We start from the raw sequence: 17,787 nt of genomic DNA on the forward strand, positions 1-17,787 counted from the left end.
ACAATCCTAAGTCAAAAGGACAAAGCTGGAGGCGTCACGCTACCTGACTTCAAACTGTACTACAAGGCTACAGTAACCAAAACAGCATGGTAAAAAAAAAATTCTTTAAATATTTGGTAGAATTTACCAGTGAAACCATCTGAATGTGGACTTCTCTTTGTGGGAAATTTTATTACTAATCTAATCTCCTTACTTATTACATTCAGATTTTTTATATCTTCAGATTTTCTATTTCTTCTTAAGTCAACTTTAGTAGTTTGTGTCTTTCTACAGTTTTCTCCATTTTCTTTTTTGATAATGAAAAGTTAGAAACCACATTAACATACAAAAATAGATAATAAGAGATTATAACCTCATAAAATGAAAATTTGTAATTCCATGAGATGTAATATTATTTAATCAATAGAAAGTGTGGTTTTCAGCTGGGTGCACTGGCTCATGCCTACAATACCAGCAGTTTGGGAGTCCAAGGTAGGCGGATCACCTGAGGTCTGGAGTTCGAGACCAGCCTGACTAACATGGAGAAACCCTGTCTCTACTAAAAATACAAAATTAGCCAGGCATGTGGTAGTAACTAAAATAAAATAAAATAAAATACTTAAGGATAAATTTAACCAAGGAGTTAAAATATCTGTACACAGGAAACTAAAACATTGTTTAAAGAAACTAAGAAAACACAAATAAATGGAAAGCTATCTTGTGTTGATAAATTAGAAGAATATTATTAAAATATTCATACTACCCAAAGCAATCTGCAGATTCAATGCCGTCCCTATCAAAATTCCAATGTCATTTCTTATAGAAATAAAACAATCCTTAAATTCACATGCAACCACAAAAGGCCCTGGCTAGCCAAAACAATCTTGAGCAAAAAGAACAAAGCTAAAGACATCCCAGTCCCTGATTTCAAAATATATTATAAAGCTAATATAATCAAAACAATATGGTCCTGACATAAAAACAGACACATCAACTAATGTAACAGGATAGAAAACCCAGAAATAAACCCATGCATTAACAGTTCAATTGATTTTTGACAAAGGTGTTAATAATACATAATGAGGAAAAGATGGTCTTTTCAATAAACTGTACTAGGAAAATTGGATCCTTATCTCACACAGTATAAAAAATCAACTTAAAATGGATTAAAGTCTTAAATATAAGATGTGAGACTATAAAACAACTACAAGAATACCTAGAGGAAAAGCTCCATGACATTGATCTAAGCAATGGTTATTTAGCTATGACCCCAAAAGCACAGGTAATAAAAGCAAAAATAGGCACAGTGGCTCACACCTGTAATCCTAGCACTTTGGGAGGCCGAGGCAGGTGGATTGCCTGAGGTCAAGAGTTCAACACCAGCCTGGTCAACCTGGTGAAATCCTGTCTCTAGCAAAAAAATACAAAAAATAACTAGGCATGGTGGCACACGCCTATAATCCCAGCTACTCAGGAAGTTGAGGTAGGAGACTTGCTTGAACTTGGGAGACAGAGATTGCAGTGAGCTGAGATTGCACCACTGCACTCCAGCCTGCGTGACAGAGCAAGACTCCATCTCACAAAAATAAAAAATAAATAAATAAATAAATAAATGCAAAAATAGACAAATGGGATTTTAGACAAAACACAAAGCTTTTGGACAGAAAGGAAACAATGAACAAAGTGAAGAGCTAACCCATAGAGTAACAGAAAATGTATGTAAATCATACATCTGATAAGGGAGTAACATCTACAATAAATAAGAAACTCAAACAACTCAATAGCCAGAAAATGAATAACCCAATTAGGAAATGGGCAAAGTGGGCCAGGCACACTCACTCTTGTAATCCCAGCACTTTGGAAGGCCAAGGTGGGCAGATCACCTGAGGTCAGGAGTTCAAGACCAGCCTGACCAACATGGAGAAATCCCATCTCTATTAAAAATACAAAATTAGCTGGGAGTGGTGGCACATGCCTGTAATTCCAGCTACTTGGGAAGGCTGAGATAGGAGAATCGCTTGAACCTGGGAGGCGGAGGTTGTGATGAGCCAAGATCGCGCCATTGCACTCCAGTCTGGGCAATAAGAGCAAAACTCCATCTCAAAATAAAATAACATAAAATAGGCAAAGTGGCCAGGCGCAGTGGCTCACGCCTGTAATCCCAGCAGTTTGGGAGGCCGAGGCAGGCGGATCACTTGAGATCAGGAGTTCGGGACCAGCCTGACCAACAAGGTGACACCTCATCTCTATTGAAAAATACAAAATTAGCCGGGTGTGGTAGCTTGTGCCTGTAAAGGAGAAAGGAAAGGAAAAGAAAGGAAAGGAAAGGGGCAAAGCATCCGAAGAGACATTTCTCAAAAGAAGACATTCAAATGGCCAACAGGTTCAAGAAAAAAAATGCTAAGCACCACTAATCATTAGGAAAAACAAATTAAACCACAATGAGATATCATCTTACATCTGTTAGATTAGATGTTATCAAAAAGACAAGAAATAAGTGTTGGTGAGGATGCAGAAATAAGAAAACCCTTGTACAATGTTGGAGGGAATGTAAATTAATACAACCACTGTATTGGTCTGTTCTCATGCTGCTAATAAAGACATACCCGAGACTAGGTAATTTATAAAGTAAAGAGGTTTAATGGACTCACAGTTCCACATGGCTGGAGAGGCCTCACAATCACGGCAGAAGGTGAAAGAGGAGCAAAGGCACCTCTTACATGGCAGTAGGCAAGAGAGCATGAGCAGGGAAACTGCCCTTTATAAAACCATCATATCTCATGAGACTTATTCACTACCATGAGAATGGCACAGGGTGGCCCACAATTCAATTACCTCCCACCAGGTCCCTCCTACAACACATGGGGATTATGAGAGCTGCAATTCAAGATGAGATTTGTATGGGGACACAACAAAGCCAAATCAACCACTATGAGAAATAGTATGGGGTTTCCTTAAAAAACTAAAATTAGAACTAAACAACTATATCATCTAGCAATTCCACTTCTGGGTATATATCCAAAAGAGATCAATATGTCATATCAGTATGTCAAAAAAATACCTGCACTCCCATGTTCATTGCAGCACTTTTCACAATAGCCAAGATATGGAATCAACCCAAGGGGCCATCAATGGATGAATGGATAATGAAAATGTGGTGTATATACTTAACGGAATACTATTCAGCCTTAAAAGAGAAAAAAATCCTGTCATTTGGGACAACATAGATAAATATTACTAAGTGAAATAAGCCAGGCATGAAAGAAAAATACTGCATGATCGTATTTATATATGGAATCATAAAAAGTCAAACTCATGGAAGTAGAAAGGGCCGGGCATGGGGGCTCACACCTGTAATCTCAGCACTTTGGTAGGCCAAGGCAGGAGGATTCCTTGAGCCCAGGAGTTCAAGACCAGTCTGGACAACATAGTGAGACCTCATCTCTACCAAAAAAAAAAAAAAATGTTTTTTATTTGATTTGGTTTGATTGATTTTTTGAGACAGACTCACTTTGTTGCCCAGGTTGGAGTGCAGTGGCACAACCTCAGCTCACTGCAACCTCCGCCTCTCAGGTTCAAGAGATTTCATGCCTCAGCCTCTGGAGTAGCTGGGATTACAGGCACGCACCACCATGCCCGGCTAATTTTGTATTTTCAGTAGAGACAGGGTTTCACCATGTGGGCCAGGGTGGTCTTGAACTCCTGACCTCAGGTGATCCTCCCACTTCGGCCTCCCAAAGTACTGGGATTACAGGCATGAGCCACTGCGTCTGGCCAAAGAGAGGTTTTTAAAAAGAAGTAGAAAGGAGAATGATGGTTACCAGAGGCTTAGAGGGTGGGGTGGGGAATGAGGGAGAGAGAATGGGAAGTTATTGGTCAAAGGGGTTCCAAGTTTCAGTCAGACAGCAGGAGTAAGTTTTGAGATCTACTGCACAGCACAGTGACTATAGCCAATAATATATTGCATACTTCAACATAACTAAAAGGGTAAATTTTAAATCTCTCACCATAAAAATTATAAGTGAGGTGGTAGATATGTTAACTGGCTTGATTTAATCATTCCACATGTGTACACAGATCAAAACAGCACACTGCACCTCAGAAATGTACACAATTATGATTTATCTATTTGAAACAATATTAATAAAATTTTCAAAGAAAAAAGAATATTTGATGGCATAGGAAATTCCAGTTACACACAATATAATCCCAATTGTTTAAAATATATCATTATAAAACTAAGAGCAGATGATCAGGAACACAGATTCTGCAGTCAAACAGACTTAGGTTTAGTCTCAGGTCTACACTGGTTGCTACTGGAGCTTAGATGAGTCTCTCAGCTCTTCAGTTTCATTACTTCCTCATCTGAAAAATATCATCTCCCTCATGAGTCATTATGGAGATTAATGAATGCATACATAACATACCTATCACCATCCCTGGAACATTGCAAGCAGTAAATAAATATATTATTATTATAATGATTGTATCAACATTATAAATTCTTCACACACTGATGCTGTGGGTAATCAGTTCCCAAGAGATTTGAATATAATGACATTCTCTTCATACTAAAATGAACTGGCCATAACATACTCATGCAGAGATTCAGGTAAGAACAGTCTTACCTGCCTTTAAGAGGGCTATTAAAATTGCAAATGCATGTAACCCTTTTACTTAGCAATCCCACTTGCAAGAACATCTCTTACAGAAATGCCTTCACATATGTGAAATAACATTCACTATTCACTTTTGTGTGAGATTTTTTTAAAGACAAATGTACCTTAAAATGGGATAGTATGCTGCTATGCAAAGGTCTCCAAGATATATCATACAGCAAGAAAAGCAAGATGAGTACCAGTATAAGTGAAATGATACCTTCAGTGGAAAATAACTTTAAACATTGTGTTTGCATAAGTAAACACTAGAGGAATAACAAAAATCAACACGTGATTACTTCAGGGAGCATGAACTGTTTGGGGGAACAGGAATGGGACTTAGACTCTTCGCTGTCTTTTTATGTTACCTGACTTTTTAAAACTTTCATTGATGTATATATACACATAGAAAATTGTACGTAAGTATAGCACTGAATTTTTTTTTTTTTTTTTTGAAACAGATTGTCACTTTGTTGCCCAGGCTGGAAGGCAATAGAACAATCTTGGCTCACTGTAACCTCCGCCTCCCAGGTTCAAGCAATACTTGTGCCTCAGCCTCCCAAGTAGCTGGGATTACAGGCATGCACCACTACACCCAGCTGATTTTTGTAATTTTAGTAGAGACGGGGTTTCACCATGTTGGCCAGGCTGGTCTCGAACTCCTGACCTCAGATGATCCACCAGCCTTGGCCTCCCAAAGTGCTGGGATTACAGGAGCGAGCCACCAGGCCCGGCCCACCACTGAATAAATTTTTAGAAACTGAACACAACTGCATGATCAGGCCTGTTAATGAAGCAGAACATTGCCAACCTCCCCAGAAGTCCCCTTCATGATTACTTCCAGCCTCTCCACTTCCCCAACAAAAGCAATCATTTCTAATACGTATTCTTCTGTGTCTGACTTCTTTTGCCTAAATTGTTTGAAGAGTTCTCAATTTTGTAGTGAGTAAATTCATTTCTGGTGCCAGATATTACACTGTAATTTATTTGTAATTTATTTTCCAGTCTACGGTGATGGGCATTTGGGTTGTTTCTAATTTGGCACTATTACAAATACTAATCCTTTTTTTTTTTTTTTGAGATGAAGTCTTGCTGTGTCACCCAGGCCGGAGTGCAATGGTGCAATCTTAGCTCACTACAACCTCTGCCTTTCAGGCTCAAGCGATTCTCCTGCCTCAGCCTCCTGAGTAGCTGGGATTAAGGCATGCACCACCACACCTGGCTAATTTTTATATTTTCACCATGTTGGTCAGGCTGGTCTCAAACTCCTGACCTGGTGATCCACCTGCCTTGGCCTCCCAAAGTGCTGGGATTACAGGTGTGGGCCACTGTTCCTGGCCACGAATACTAATTCTATCAATATTTTTGCTCTTATCTTTTAGTAAGTGTATTTTCTTGGGTTTGAGTTAGTCTGTGGTCCTAGCTCATTTGTGGGGCTCAAAGGCACTTTCCTGAGCAACCCTCCAGTAATAATCCTCCTACCTCTTTATCCTCCAAGGGAATGTAGTGTGGGAAGCTGGTCCCAAGCTGCTGAGGAATTAATAACCGGAACTTGTTGTGTGCTTCAGAGACAACCTTGGCCACACTGGCTTGGAATGGCTGTTTATCAATCAACATGCAATAATCCTTGATGTCCCAGATCTAGACACAACGTGTGGGTTAGTGGCCTCACGCCCCTTGACCCAGACCCCAACTCACTCTGTGGGCTCCTCCCAGAACATTCCTCTTCATTTGGTGGGGGTGGGGGGTAGTTCTTACTTACATCTCTGAGATACCTCACCACTAGGGCCAGAAAGGGCCTTAGGGATCTTCTAGGCCTGACTCATGGATTAGCAGGCAGGAAGGGTGTGACCAGCTCAAGGATAGCACACCCCTGCCTCATGTCTTGCCACAAGGCACAAAATCAGCTCCTGAGACAGCTGATCCTAGATTAGCCACACGACTGGGGGATGAGGGAGTTGGAGAAGACAGTGACAGAGCATGGAATTCTCCGGGGAAGGCTTCTTGGAGGGGCTTTTTGAACCAAGTCCCGCTCCTGTCACTGAGCTAAGCAGAGCAGGAGAGGACTCCTAAGGTAATCCACCCTCCTCCCTGCATTGTTTTACAAATGGAACCAGTACCCAGAGGGAGTAGGAACTAGGCAAGGGCCATGTGCAGCGAAGAGGTGGTTGGACACTTGGCTGGCACCAGCTCCTCAATCTTCCTACCAGTTCTTCCTCACCTTGATGTATCCTTTACAATCCCCCGTGATGAGGATCCAGTCATTTTTATCAGTGGCCATGGCACCCACAACAACATTTTCATTGTCTAGGTCCACAGGGAACTTCCCCAGCAGGCCTCCACTCCCGTGGAGGGACCAGGCATAGATGTAGCCGTCCATGCAGCTGCTCAGCAGGGCAGCCGTGTGTGGCAGGCGAGGCCTGGTCTGCAGGAAGATTATCTGAGGAAGACAGGAGGGCCCAGCTCAGCAGGGCTGTGAGCAAGTGTCACATGGTGCTGAGGAACCCCAGCAAGTCACCACACCCACCTGGTTCCCCAATTTCCTAGATGCCCAGTGAAAGTGGTGATGGTGGTCCCACCCTTCCTACCCGGCTGGTGACAAGGAACATCATACTGGACTATGAACTACTAGAGGGCAGGGATTTTGTGTCTTTTTTGTTCACTATTTTGTCCTTAGTAACCACAATGGTGCCTGACACATAATACATGATCAATAAATGTTTATCAAATGAAGGCTTGCAAGTTTGATTCGACATAGGCTCAGACAAGATTTTCACAACCTGTAACTCAATTCAAAGTGATTTGGGGAAGGAACTCATTCCCCTTCACGTACATCTATAGTGAAATACCCATATTTTCCAGCCAATCATCAAGAAAGCATTTTAAACAAATTCTTGTTCAAGACTTGTTTTGATCATATGCCATTTGCTAATTCCCCACTCTGCTCACTTTTCCCTTACATGTCACTCCTGTGGCTCATGTGGGGGCCACAGTGGGAAGTTACTCTGCATGGAAACCATGAGAAGAAAGTTTCTTGCCTGGCACCCAGCAGGAGGCTGAGAGCACAGCCAGGGTGGTAGAGCGAATCAGGCCAGAAAGGGGAAATTGGAAGCTTCCTCACTCCTGCTAACTCAGAACTTTACAGTGTAATAGCTTATGTGTCCCCAAAGCATGTCACCACCACCAACAAAAATCTCAATTATCAAAAATCTCATGGTGGCTCATGCCTGTAATCCTAGCACTTCAGGAGGCCGAGGCGGTTGAATCACTTGAGCCCAGGAGATCGAGACAGCCTGGGCAACATAGTGAGACCCTGTCTCTATTTTAAAAAAAAAAAAAGAAGAAGGGAAGGGGAGGGGAGGGAGAAAAAAAAAAAAAAAGAAAAGAAAAAAATCTCAATTATCCTTACTGTCATAGAAATCCGAAACTAGCTGTTCAAACTGCTTCCCACTGGCCCCAGTGCCAGGGTCAAAAACCAGAAGTCACTTGTGCCCAAAGCTTGATGGCTTCACTGGTGAATTCTACCAAACATCTAAGGAAGAATGAATACCAATCCTTCTCAAACTTTTCCAGAATACTAAAGAGGAGATAACACTTCCTAACTCATTCTATTACCCTGATATCAAAGTCAGACAAAGACACTTGCATCCTGGACTCCTTCCTAGTGCTCTTTCTGCCATGCCTCACAGTCTTCCGGGATGGCCAGACAGAAAAAATGGGAAGGAAGACTCAACAGGTAAGATCCCTGCCCACTCCCCGTCAGGTGTCCTTACCCCAGCTCACCCAACCCTCTCTTCCACTAAGGAAAGGCTGAGATCAGAGGTGACCCAAGCACTCTGGACCCTCTCCAGGACACCACACTAAAATGCTTCACTCTGCCCACAAGTGCCCCAGAGAGAAGGGACCCTGCTGCTCAACGAGTGGTGCAGGTGGAAGACTGTACACCTTGAAGCCAGGGGTGAGGGTCAGTGTCCAGGGAGGGCACACACACCACACACACACACACACACACAGCCCTGCTAGCCACAGTGCCTCAAATCTCACCAACAGACATTCAATCCTTTGCATGTAATTATCTGGCCAAAAATTCAATCAAGATTCATGATACAAATCCTTATTACATGCAGATCACCAGGCTACATAAAAAAACCCAAGGAATTCCCAACAGTGGCAGTACAAAGAGTTAAAAGAACTTGAACTTCAAAAACAAACCAACCTAGAATCAGGCCCTGGCTCTGCCATTTTCTGGCCATAAGAATCTTGGGCAAGTCACTTCACCTCACTGGGCCTGTTTCTTCAGCCATAAAATGGGAATAACAATAATAGTACATTCTTTTCAGATGTATTAAACATTCCTTTCACATTCATTCTTTTCAGATGTATTAAACAAACAAAAATCCCTCATAAATAAATAAATAATAATAGTACATACTTCCCAGGGCTGTTTGATGGACAAAAATAAAAACAACACATGTAGCTGGGCATGGTGGCTTATGACTGTAATCCCAGCATTTTGGGAGGCCAAGGCGGGAGGACTGCTTGAGCCCAGAAGGTCAAGACCAGCCTGGGCAACATAAGGAGACTCCATCTCTGTAAATAACTTTTTTTTAACCAGCCAGGCACAGTAGCACACACCTGTGGTCCCAGCTATTAATACTCAAAAGGCTGAGATGGGAGAATCGCTTGAGCCTGGGAAGTGGAGGTTACAGTGAGCTGTGATTGTGCCACTGCACTCCAGCCTCGGCAAGAGAGCTGAGACTCTGTCTCGAAAAACAAAAATAACACATGTAAACCATGAAGTTCATTGTCTGACAGATATTGAGAGCTCAATAAATATTAGTTACCACTGAAACATAACGCAACATAGCAAAAGCTTTCCAGGAGTATGTTTCTAATCCTAGGGCTTTATATCTGGAAATAGACAAGAGGTCCAAAATTTATAAACAAGGATGTTCATTGCAATGATTTCTATAGAGGCAAAACCCAGTCACCTAGCCATCCACCAGTGGCAGCGGATGGCTAGACAGACTCTGTGCAGTGTACCCAGAACATGATGTGACTAGTAAAAGGAATGCCATGGCTCTGTAAACACCATCACGAAGAGATGCCCATGAGGAGTCAGGTGAAAAACAGCAAGTCCTAGAATAATATATGCAATATGGTATTATTTGGTGAAAAATATCTATATTTACATATATACATGCATACATGTATGTACTTGTATATGCACAGAAAAATTCTAGAAGGCTACAACACATGTCTTAACGCAATAACCTCTGAAGGCTAAGAAGGGAGCAGCCATTCTTTTACTTTATACACTCGTATAAAGTTTGAATATTTTCCGTAGGTGGTGGTGGTGGTGGTGGTGGTGTTTTGGAGTCAAGTCTCACTGTGTCACCCAGGCTGGAGTGCAGTGGCACAATATCGGCTCACTGCAACCTCCGCCTCCTGGGTTCAATCAATTCTCCTGCCTCTGCCTCCTGACTAGCTGGGGCTACAGGAGCATGCCACCACCCCTGGCTAATATTTTGTATTTTAGTAGAGATGGGGTTTCACTGTGTTGCCCAGGCTGGTTTTGAACTCCTGAGCTCAGGCAATCCACCCACCTCTGCCTTCCAAAGGGCTAGAATTACAGGCGTGAGCCATCGCACCCGGTCAGGTTTGTTTGTTTGTTTAAGAGACAAGGTCTAGCCGTGTTGCCCAGGCTGGAGTGCAGTGGCACAATCACGGCTCACTGCAGTCTTGACCTCCCAGGCTCAAGTGATTCTCCCAACTCAGCCTCCCGAGGAGCTGGGAGCACTGTGCACACTATCAAACCTGGCTAATTTTTTAAATTTTTTGTAGAGATGAGGTCTCATCATGTTGCCCAGGCTGGTCTAGAACTCCTGGGCTCAAGCAATCCTCCCACCTTGGCCTTCCAAAGGGCTGGGATTACAGGCGTGAGCCACTGCTCTCTGCCTGAATTTTTTTAGTTTTAATTAAGGACATGTATCACTTTCTAATTAGAGGAAGAAAGTATGAGAGACAGACACACAGAGAGAGAAGTGCTCATTCTCGAACATTCCATGCCAGCTCTCCCATGAGGGCCTTTGCACCTGCTACCTTCTCTGCCTGCATCACCCTATTTCCAGATAACTGCAGGCCACGTTTCCTCACTTCCTTCAGGCTCTTTGCAGATGCCATCTCCTCTGTGAAGCCCTCCCTGACCAGCCTATTCATAAAATAGCAATGCCATCTCCTCCCATGTCCGTTCTCTCTGCCCTCTTCCCGGCTTTCTTGCCCTCCATTGTCCTCACTCACTCTGTGACATGCCCTTTATTCTATTTGCTGGTTAATTGTCTATCTCGCCCCAACTGTAATGACAGCTCCAGAGGTCAGGGGCTTGATGTCTTTCATTCACTGCTCCTTCCCCAGTGCCTGGCATGTAGCGAATGCCTGTGTCCAGACGGCACTAGGTCACCAGCCCGAAAGATCAAGCTTTGAGCCATCTATCTTGACTTCGCAGATTTAAAGGGATGGGATCTGCTGGCAATTCTGCTTCCAAGAATCCATCCTCTCAATATACTCACACTAGTGCCCAGAAATGTATATGCAAGAATGTTCAGTGCAGTGCTGCTCCTAAAAGCTAAAAACTGGAACTAACCCACAGACCTATTCACAGAGGACCAGCTTCATAGTTCCTGATACATCCAAGTTATGCAGCAGCGGGCAGTTGTTAAAAAGAATAAGATGGCCAGGTGCGGTGGCTCAAGCCTGTAATCCCAGCACTTTGGGAAACCGAGGCGGGTGGATCACCTGAGGTCAGGAGTTCGAGATCAGCCTGGCCAACATGGTGAAACCCCATCTCTACTAAAAATACAAAAAGTAGCTGGGCATGGTGGCACGTGCCTGTGGACCCAGCTACTCCGGAGGCTGAGGCAGGAGAATCACTTGAACTCAGGACACGGAGATGCAGTGAGCTGATATTGCACTCCAGCCTGGGTGACAGAGCAAGACTCCATTTCAAAAAAAGAGTAAGGTAACAAAAGAATAAGATGAATCTAAATCCCTCTCATGAAAGTATATCCATGCTATAGACTTACAGAAAAAACCAAATGGCAGGACATAGCTATCATTTTATATTACTACTCAAAAAAAAAAAAAGTACAAGGCTAAAGCCAACCTGCTAGCAGCGACTGCTGCTGTTGAGAATGGGATGGGATAGGGTGAGTGAGACATAGGAGACTTTTATTTTTATTTTTTCATTTACACACACTTCTTTTTTTATTATAAACTAGTATTATTACTTTTAAAAGTTATTTAAAGTATTTTTTTAAAGAGAAGGAAGAGGCGGGGTATAATGGTTCACATCTGTAATCCCAACACTTTGGGAGGCTGAGCCAGGAGGATCACTTGAGCCCAGGAGTTCAAGACCAGCATGGGCAGCATAGTGAGACCCCGTCTCTACAAAAAAATATAAAAAAAAAATAGCTTGGCATAATGGTGCATGCCTATAGTCCCAGCTACTCACAAGGCTGAGGTGGGAGGATCACTTCAGCCCAGGAGGTTGAGGCTGTAATGAGCTGTGATCACACCACTGCACTCCAGCCTGGGTGACAGTGAGACCCTGTCTCAAGAAAACAAAACAAAACAAAACAAAAAAAAAAAAAAGGAGGAGAGAGAAATAATCAGAACCTGGAGGAGAGTGTGTAGCCACTCCTGCTCTCCCTGTCAACACTGCAAAACCCAGCTCTCAGGGCACTGCCCCCTTGTTCTCAAGTCCTGGTCCCTGGAGCTGGATGATGGGGCAGGCCTCCCGCACCCTAGCTCAACTATGATTTGTATCTTCAGGACGGGGAGTCAGTATCACAGTGAGGGGTGTCCAGGGTCAGAAAGGGGAAGGTACAGGAGGAAGAACAAAGATGAATCCATACCCAACTCTTGCTGGGTATAAAACACTCTCCCAGTTAACAGGAGGGCATTCTAACTAGAGTCTGGAGATGTCGCTTCTCCTACCTCTCTTCCTCCCTGCCCAGAGAGGACACTGCTACCCCCAGTCCAGAGGGAACACTGCTCACCTCCCTAGGCACCCCAACTCCACCTCCTGGGGAGCTGATATGGTTTGGCTGTGTCCGCACTCAAATCTCAACTTGAACTGTGTCTCCCAGAATTCCCCCGTGTTGTGGGAGGGAACAAGAGGGAGGGAACTGAATCATGGGGGCTGGTCTTTCCCGTGCCATTCTCATGATAGTGAATAAGTCTCATGAGATCTGATGGGTTTATCAGGGGTTTCTGCTTTTGCGTCTTCTCAGTTTCTCTTGCTTCTGCCATGTAAGAAGCACCTTTCGCCTCCCACCATGATTGTGAGGTCTCCCTAGCCATGTGGAACTGTAAGTCCAGTTAAACCTCTTTTTCTTCCCAGTCTTGGGTATGTCTTTATCAGCTGCATGAAAACAAATTAATACAGGAGCTCTCCCCAGACACTGTAGCTCTGACTCCAGTATCCCAAGCGGCTCCATCCTCTCCAAGACGCCTTCTGGGCACTGGGGAGAATCAGGCCAGGCCCCGAGCCCAGGCCCCCAAGCCCCATCTTAATGGCCCACTCCCCAGCTCATATCCCACTCCCTGGCTGATCACGGCCAACCTTCTCCACCGAGGCACTGGATTGAAACAACATATTCTTCTGCCATTCTGCTTTTCTTGTTTCATCCTCTTTGTAAATGGACTGTTTGCTGTGGATCTTGCCTGGCGGCATGGATGTGCCAGCAGCACTGGAAGGTTTCTGGAAAGAAAGATGGGCACCCAAGTCACCATGAGGGCGTTTCCCTTCCCCATGGGGGACCAGAGACCAGAGGAAGATGACAAAAGAGAGGCCCTCCCAAGCCCCCGCAGTAGGTACACTGCCCTGGAAAAAGCAGCACTCAGTGGATCCCGGGAAACCTCCACTTTAAGTTCCCAGCAGTTCTGCTAGAGCAAAATTGGGGCAGAGACTTGAGTTTGCCTTTGGGGAAGACCCTTCCTTTGTCCTGGAAGAGACCATCCTGGTTAAAAATGAGGATAAAGGTCGGGCATGGTGGTTCACACCTGTAATCCCACCACTTTGGGAGGCCGAGGGCGGGCAGATAATTTCAGGCCAGGAGTTTGAGACCAGCCTGGCCAACATGGCAAACCCTGTCTCCAATCAAAATACAAAAAATTTAGCCAGGCATGGTTGTGCATACCTGTAATCTCAGCTACTAGGGAGGCTGAGGCAGGATAATTGCTTGAACCTGGGAGACAGAGGTTGCGCTGAGCAAAGATCACACCACTGCACTCCAGCCTGGGCGACACGGTGAGACTCCATCTCAAAAATTAAAAATAAAAATAAAAATAAGGATAGAGGGGCAAATATACCTATACACCCATTTCCCTAGAAGATTTGAAAGCAGTGGTCTAACCTCTGATAACTCAAAGACGGTATGAGTGTCTTATGGTCAAGTGTACTCATCTTACAGCAAAATTATATCCCAGCAGACCATGTTGGATCTAGGTCTAGACTGCCTTATGCCTAGCAATTATTGTGTGTTTGGGGAAGGTGGTGTTTCTCACTCAAGCCTCAGCTTCTAGGAATGGAAATCAGACTTTGACTGCAAGAACAATCTCACTGGTTCCTCCTGCCCCATACAGGAGATTATTGCACTGATTGTTGGAATACTGTACTCACTGCTGAAATTTCAAAGGCGAGCCATCCCCTGCAAGTAGGGAAAGAGTAACTCCTCCTTCTCTTTCTCCCTATTTGCCGCAAAATAGAACCGTCAGCCATTCTTGGAAGGGCTAGTCCTGGGGCAGAGATGAGGCTCAGAGGAGGAGGAAAGTGGTTTGTCTGTATCTGGGTCTGACTCTTGCAGCCTGGTCTCCGAGCAGGTGAGGCCCCCATGGCTCCCTCTGCCCCTGGGCCAAGGTCAGGTGACTTGAGCTTGAGGACTGAGAATGCAGCCCAGGATCTAACTTCCAATTTTAGGTTTTCAGGGTTGTGTTCTCTTTGGGTTCTGCCTTTCAGCTTTCAGACTTTTAGGCCTGGTATTAGCCATGCCCTGGAAAGGGACCTAGCCCCAGCTCCAGGTTAAGACACAGTGGGACTAAAACCAGAGGGTGCCCTGCCCAGGCCCACAATGTTCAAAACAAGTGAGTTTAGGGACCTAAAGGCACTCTGGAAAAAGTACATCCCAATAAGAAAATACACACACAGCAGGTGTGTGAAGGCCGGCAGCTGGAAAGTGAGGGTAGCCTTCTGGTTGGGCTCTTGCTCCTACCTGCTGGGACACAGGCCTGACTGGCTCCTTGTCTCTCCAGCGCCTCATCACTGGGGGAGCCGACACCAGGCTCCGCCTCAGGTTGGTATTGGCCGCAGACTTGGGGCTGAGACTGGAGAGCTTCCTGGGGGTCTTGTATGCCCACTTCTCCCGCTCCACACAGGGTCTGCTCGGCCCGTGGCTCTCAGGCAGGCAGTTGTTCACATCTTTCACCTGTACCAAGGAGAAAGCAGCCCCTAAGGCATTGCAATGTCCTAGAGGTAAATTCTGGGATGCCCCAGATCAATGCTAATACCACAGGACCCTCCAGCCCCCCAGGGCTTGCTTCCCAGAAACCTAGCCCCCCTTAAAAGCATCAGACCAGAGCTTCTAACCTCATTCCTGGCCAGCTGCAATGCCCTGGGTACCCACAGGCAAGACACTGCTCCCATGAGGAACTCAGTCTCCTCATCTGTAAAATGGACAGTAGTTTCCAAATATTTTTGAGGCTTTCTTCAATCTCAAGGGAAGCTCCGAAGCATAAAATAGACAAAAAGCTGAGCTATTCTGGGGGAAACCCCAACGACCAGAGCCCCCCTGCAGTAGCTTCCAAGCATCTCTCTCCAACACATTTGGAAAACCACTGGATGAGGCGGCCCCTAAGGTCCCTTCCTGCTTTGATCTGCTGAGATACGGGAATTTGGAGACTGTACGGGTTTCCTAAGTCCCTACTGGGGAGCCCAGAGTGGTAATGTGCAGTAGCAGTGGGAAAGGAGTGCGTAATCTACTAAAGAGGGCAGGACCAGCACTGCCAGCCTCTGAAGTCAGACGGCCTGGGTTTGGATCTACTCCTTCTTGGCTGTGTGACCTTAGGAAAGGTGCTTAACCTCCCTGTGCCTCCACTTTCTCATCTGTCCAATGAGGATAATTACAGAAACTAACCACCTACATAACCAAGCTCCCCACCCCCTCTAAAACAAGTTGCCATTATCCCTCCTGCTTCCCAGGGTGCTCCCCACCCTCCCTGCCCCACAGGATTGTGGTTCACAGCTGAGAGAAGGGTGGGAGGAGAGTGTGCTTCTGTTAACATACCCTCTTGGGCTGCAAGGGCAAGGGGCTCCTAGAGGCATTGAAGTTGAAGATGGGCTTGAGTGTGCCGGTGTTCCAGAAGAGGATGTCCCCACTGTAGGAGGAGGTCCCGAGGAACTGGTTCTGGTACTTGGCCATGCTCAGGATGTCCTCCGTGTGGTAGGTCTGCCAGTGGTAGCATAAGAGCACCGGCTTGGTCTTGTGGAACCTGTGCACATGGCCAGAGGCAGGAGGGCTGAGAGCTCAGCCTTTAATGCTCCATCCACTGGGGAAGCACTGGAGCCTTGAGGATTCTGGGAGCCAACTCAGAGGAGGATACTCCTAGGTGTCAGGGCTAGGCTGAGGCCATGCCCCATTGACCTCATTTACTAAGCGCTTACTACATGCCTTCTACAAAGGCCCTGTCCTAGGGGCTTTACATAAACTAATCCTACAGATAATGAATGCATAACACACCCCAGTCACACATCTAGGTAAGGATTAAGGTTTAAAGTGGGGGGAATAGTGGCCTTACAGAGGTCCCTAAAAAGAAAGGGATCTTGAACATAGTGTTCCTTCTGCCTGGAATGCTCATCTTATCCTAAAGACTTCACAGAGACCCTTCCTTCTCACGCTTCAGATTGCACTCCAGCCACCACACCTTCACCGAGACTTTCCTGACCACTGCCCCCAAGAAGAAATCAGGTTTCCACGCATTCAACCCTCATAGAAACTCCTACTTTTCCATGGCACTTAATATACTTTATAATTATAAATGAAAGTATTAATATTTGATTAGTACCTGCCTTCTTGATATAGACTGAACATTCATATTCCCCCAAAATTTATGTTAAAACCTAATCCTCAATGTGAGCATATTCACAGGTGTGGCCTTTGGAAGGTTATTAGGACAGAAGGGCAAAACCCTCACAAATGGAATCAGTGCCTTCATAAAAGAGGTCCTAGGCTAGGCGTGGCGGCTCATGCCTATAATCCCAGCACTTTGAGGGGCCAAGGAAGGAGAATTGTTTAAGGCCAGGATTTCAAGACCAGCCTGGCCAACAGAGCAAGACCACATCTCTACAAAAAAAAGTTTTTAATTAGCCAGGCATAGTGACACACACTTGTAGTCCTAGCTATTCAGGAGGCTGAGGCAGAAGGATCACTTGAGCCCAGGAGTTCAAGGCTGCAGTGAGCTGTAATTATGCCACCACACTCCAGCCTGGGCAATAGAGCAAGATCCTGTCTCTTAAAAAAAAAAACAAAAATAAGAGGCTCAAAGAGATCCCTTGTCCTCTTTACCATGTAAGAAAATGGCCATCTATGAACCAGGAAGTGGCCCTCAGCAGTCACTGAATTTGCCAGTGCTTTGATCTAAGAATTTCCTCCAGAACTATAAGAAATAATTTTCTGTTGTTATAAGCCACCTACTCCATGGTATTCTGTTATAACAACCTGAGTGAACGAAGACAGAAATTGGTACCAGGGGTGGGGTGTTATGGTAACAAATACCTAAAAATGTCAGAAGTGGTTTTAGAACCAGGTAATGTCAGCTAGGCAGGGTGGCTCATGCCTGTAATCCCAGCACTTTGAGAACTGAGACAGGTGGATCACTTGAGGCCAGGAGTTCAAGACCAGCCTGGCCAACATGACGAAACCCTGTCTCTACTAAAAATACAAAAAATTAGCCAGCTGTGGTGGCACAAACTTATAATTCCAGCTACCTGGGAGGCTGAAGCACGAGAATCACTTGAACCTGGGAGGCGGAGGTTGTAGTGAGCCAAGACTGCACTACTGCACTCCAGCCTGGGCCATAAAGCAAGACTCTGTCT

General features: G+C 45.0%; 1 protein-coding gene across 1 annotated transcript in view; it reads right to left on the reverse strand.

Annotated features, from left to right (window-relative positions):
- The window catches only part of EFCAB8 (EF-hand calcium binding domain 8), a 96,199-nt gene that overhangs the window by 33,092 nt on the left and 45,320 nt on the right, over window positions 1-17,787 (reverse strand). Inside the window, exons 14-18 of the mRNA XM_011960620.1 lie at window positions 15,980-16,184; window positions 14,909-15,121; window positions 13,261-13,398; window positions 6,859-7,077; window positions 6,120-6,278 (exon numbers count right to left, since the gene is read on the reverse strand). Of these exons, the coding sequence (XP_011816010.1) occupies window positions 6,120-6,278; window positions 6,859-7,077; window positions 13,261-13,398; window positions 14,909-15,121; window positions 15,980-16,184 (934 nt within the window). The remainder of the gene's footprint in view (window positions 1-6,119; window positions 6,279-6,858; window positions 7,078-13,260; window positions 13,399-14,908; window positions 15,122-15,979; window positions 16,185-17,787) is intronic.

This window comes from Colobus angolensis, unplaced genomic scaffold (genome assembly GCF_000951035.1).
Source record: "Colobus angolensis palliatus isolate OR3802 unplaced genomic scaffold, Cang.pa_1.0 Scaffold114, whole genome shotgun sequence".
In the NCBI taxonomy this organism is placed as follows: Eukaryota; Metazoa; Chordata; class Mammalia; order Primates; family Cercopithecidae; genus Colobus; species Colobus angolensis.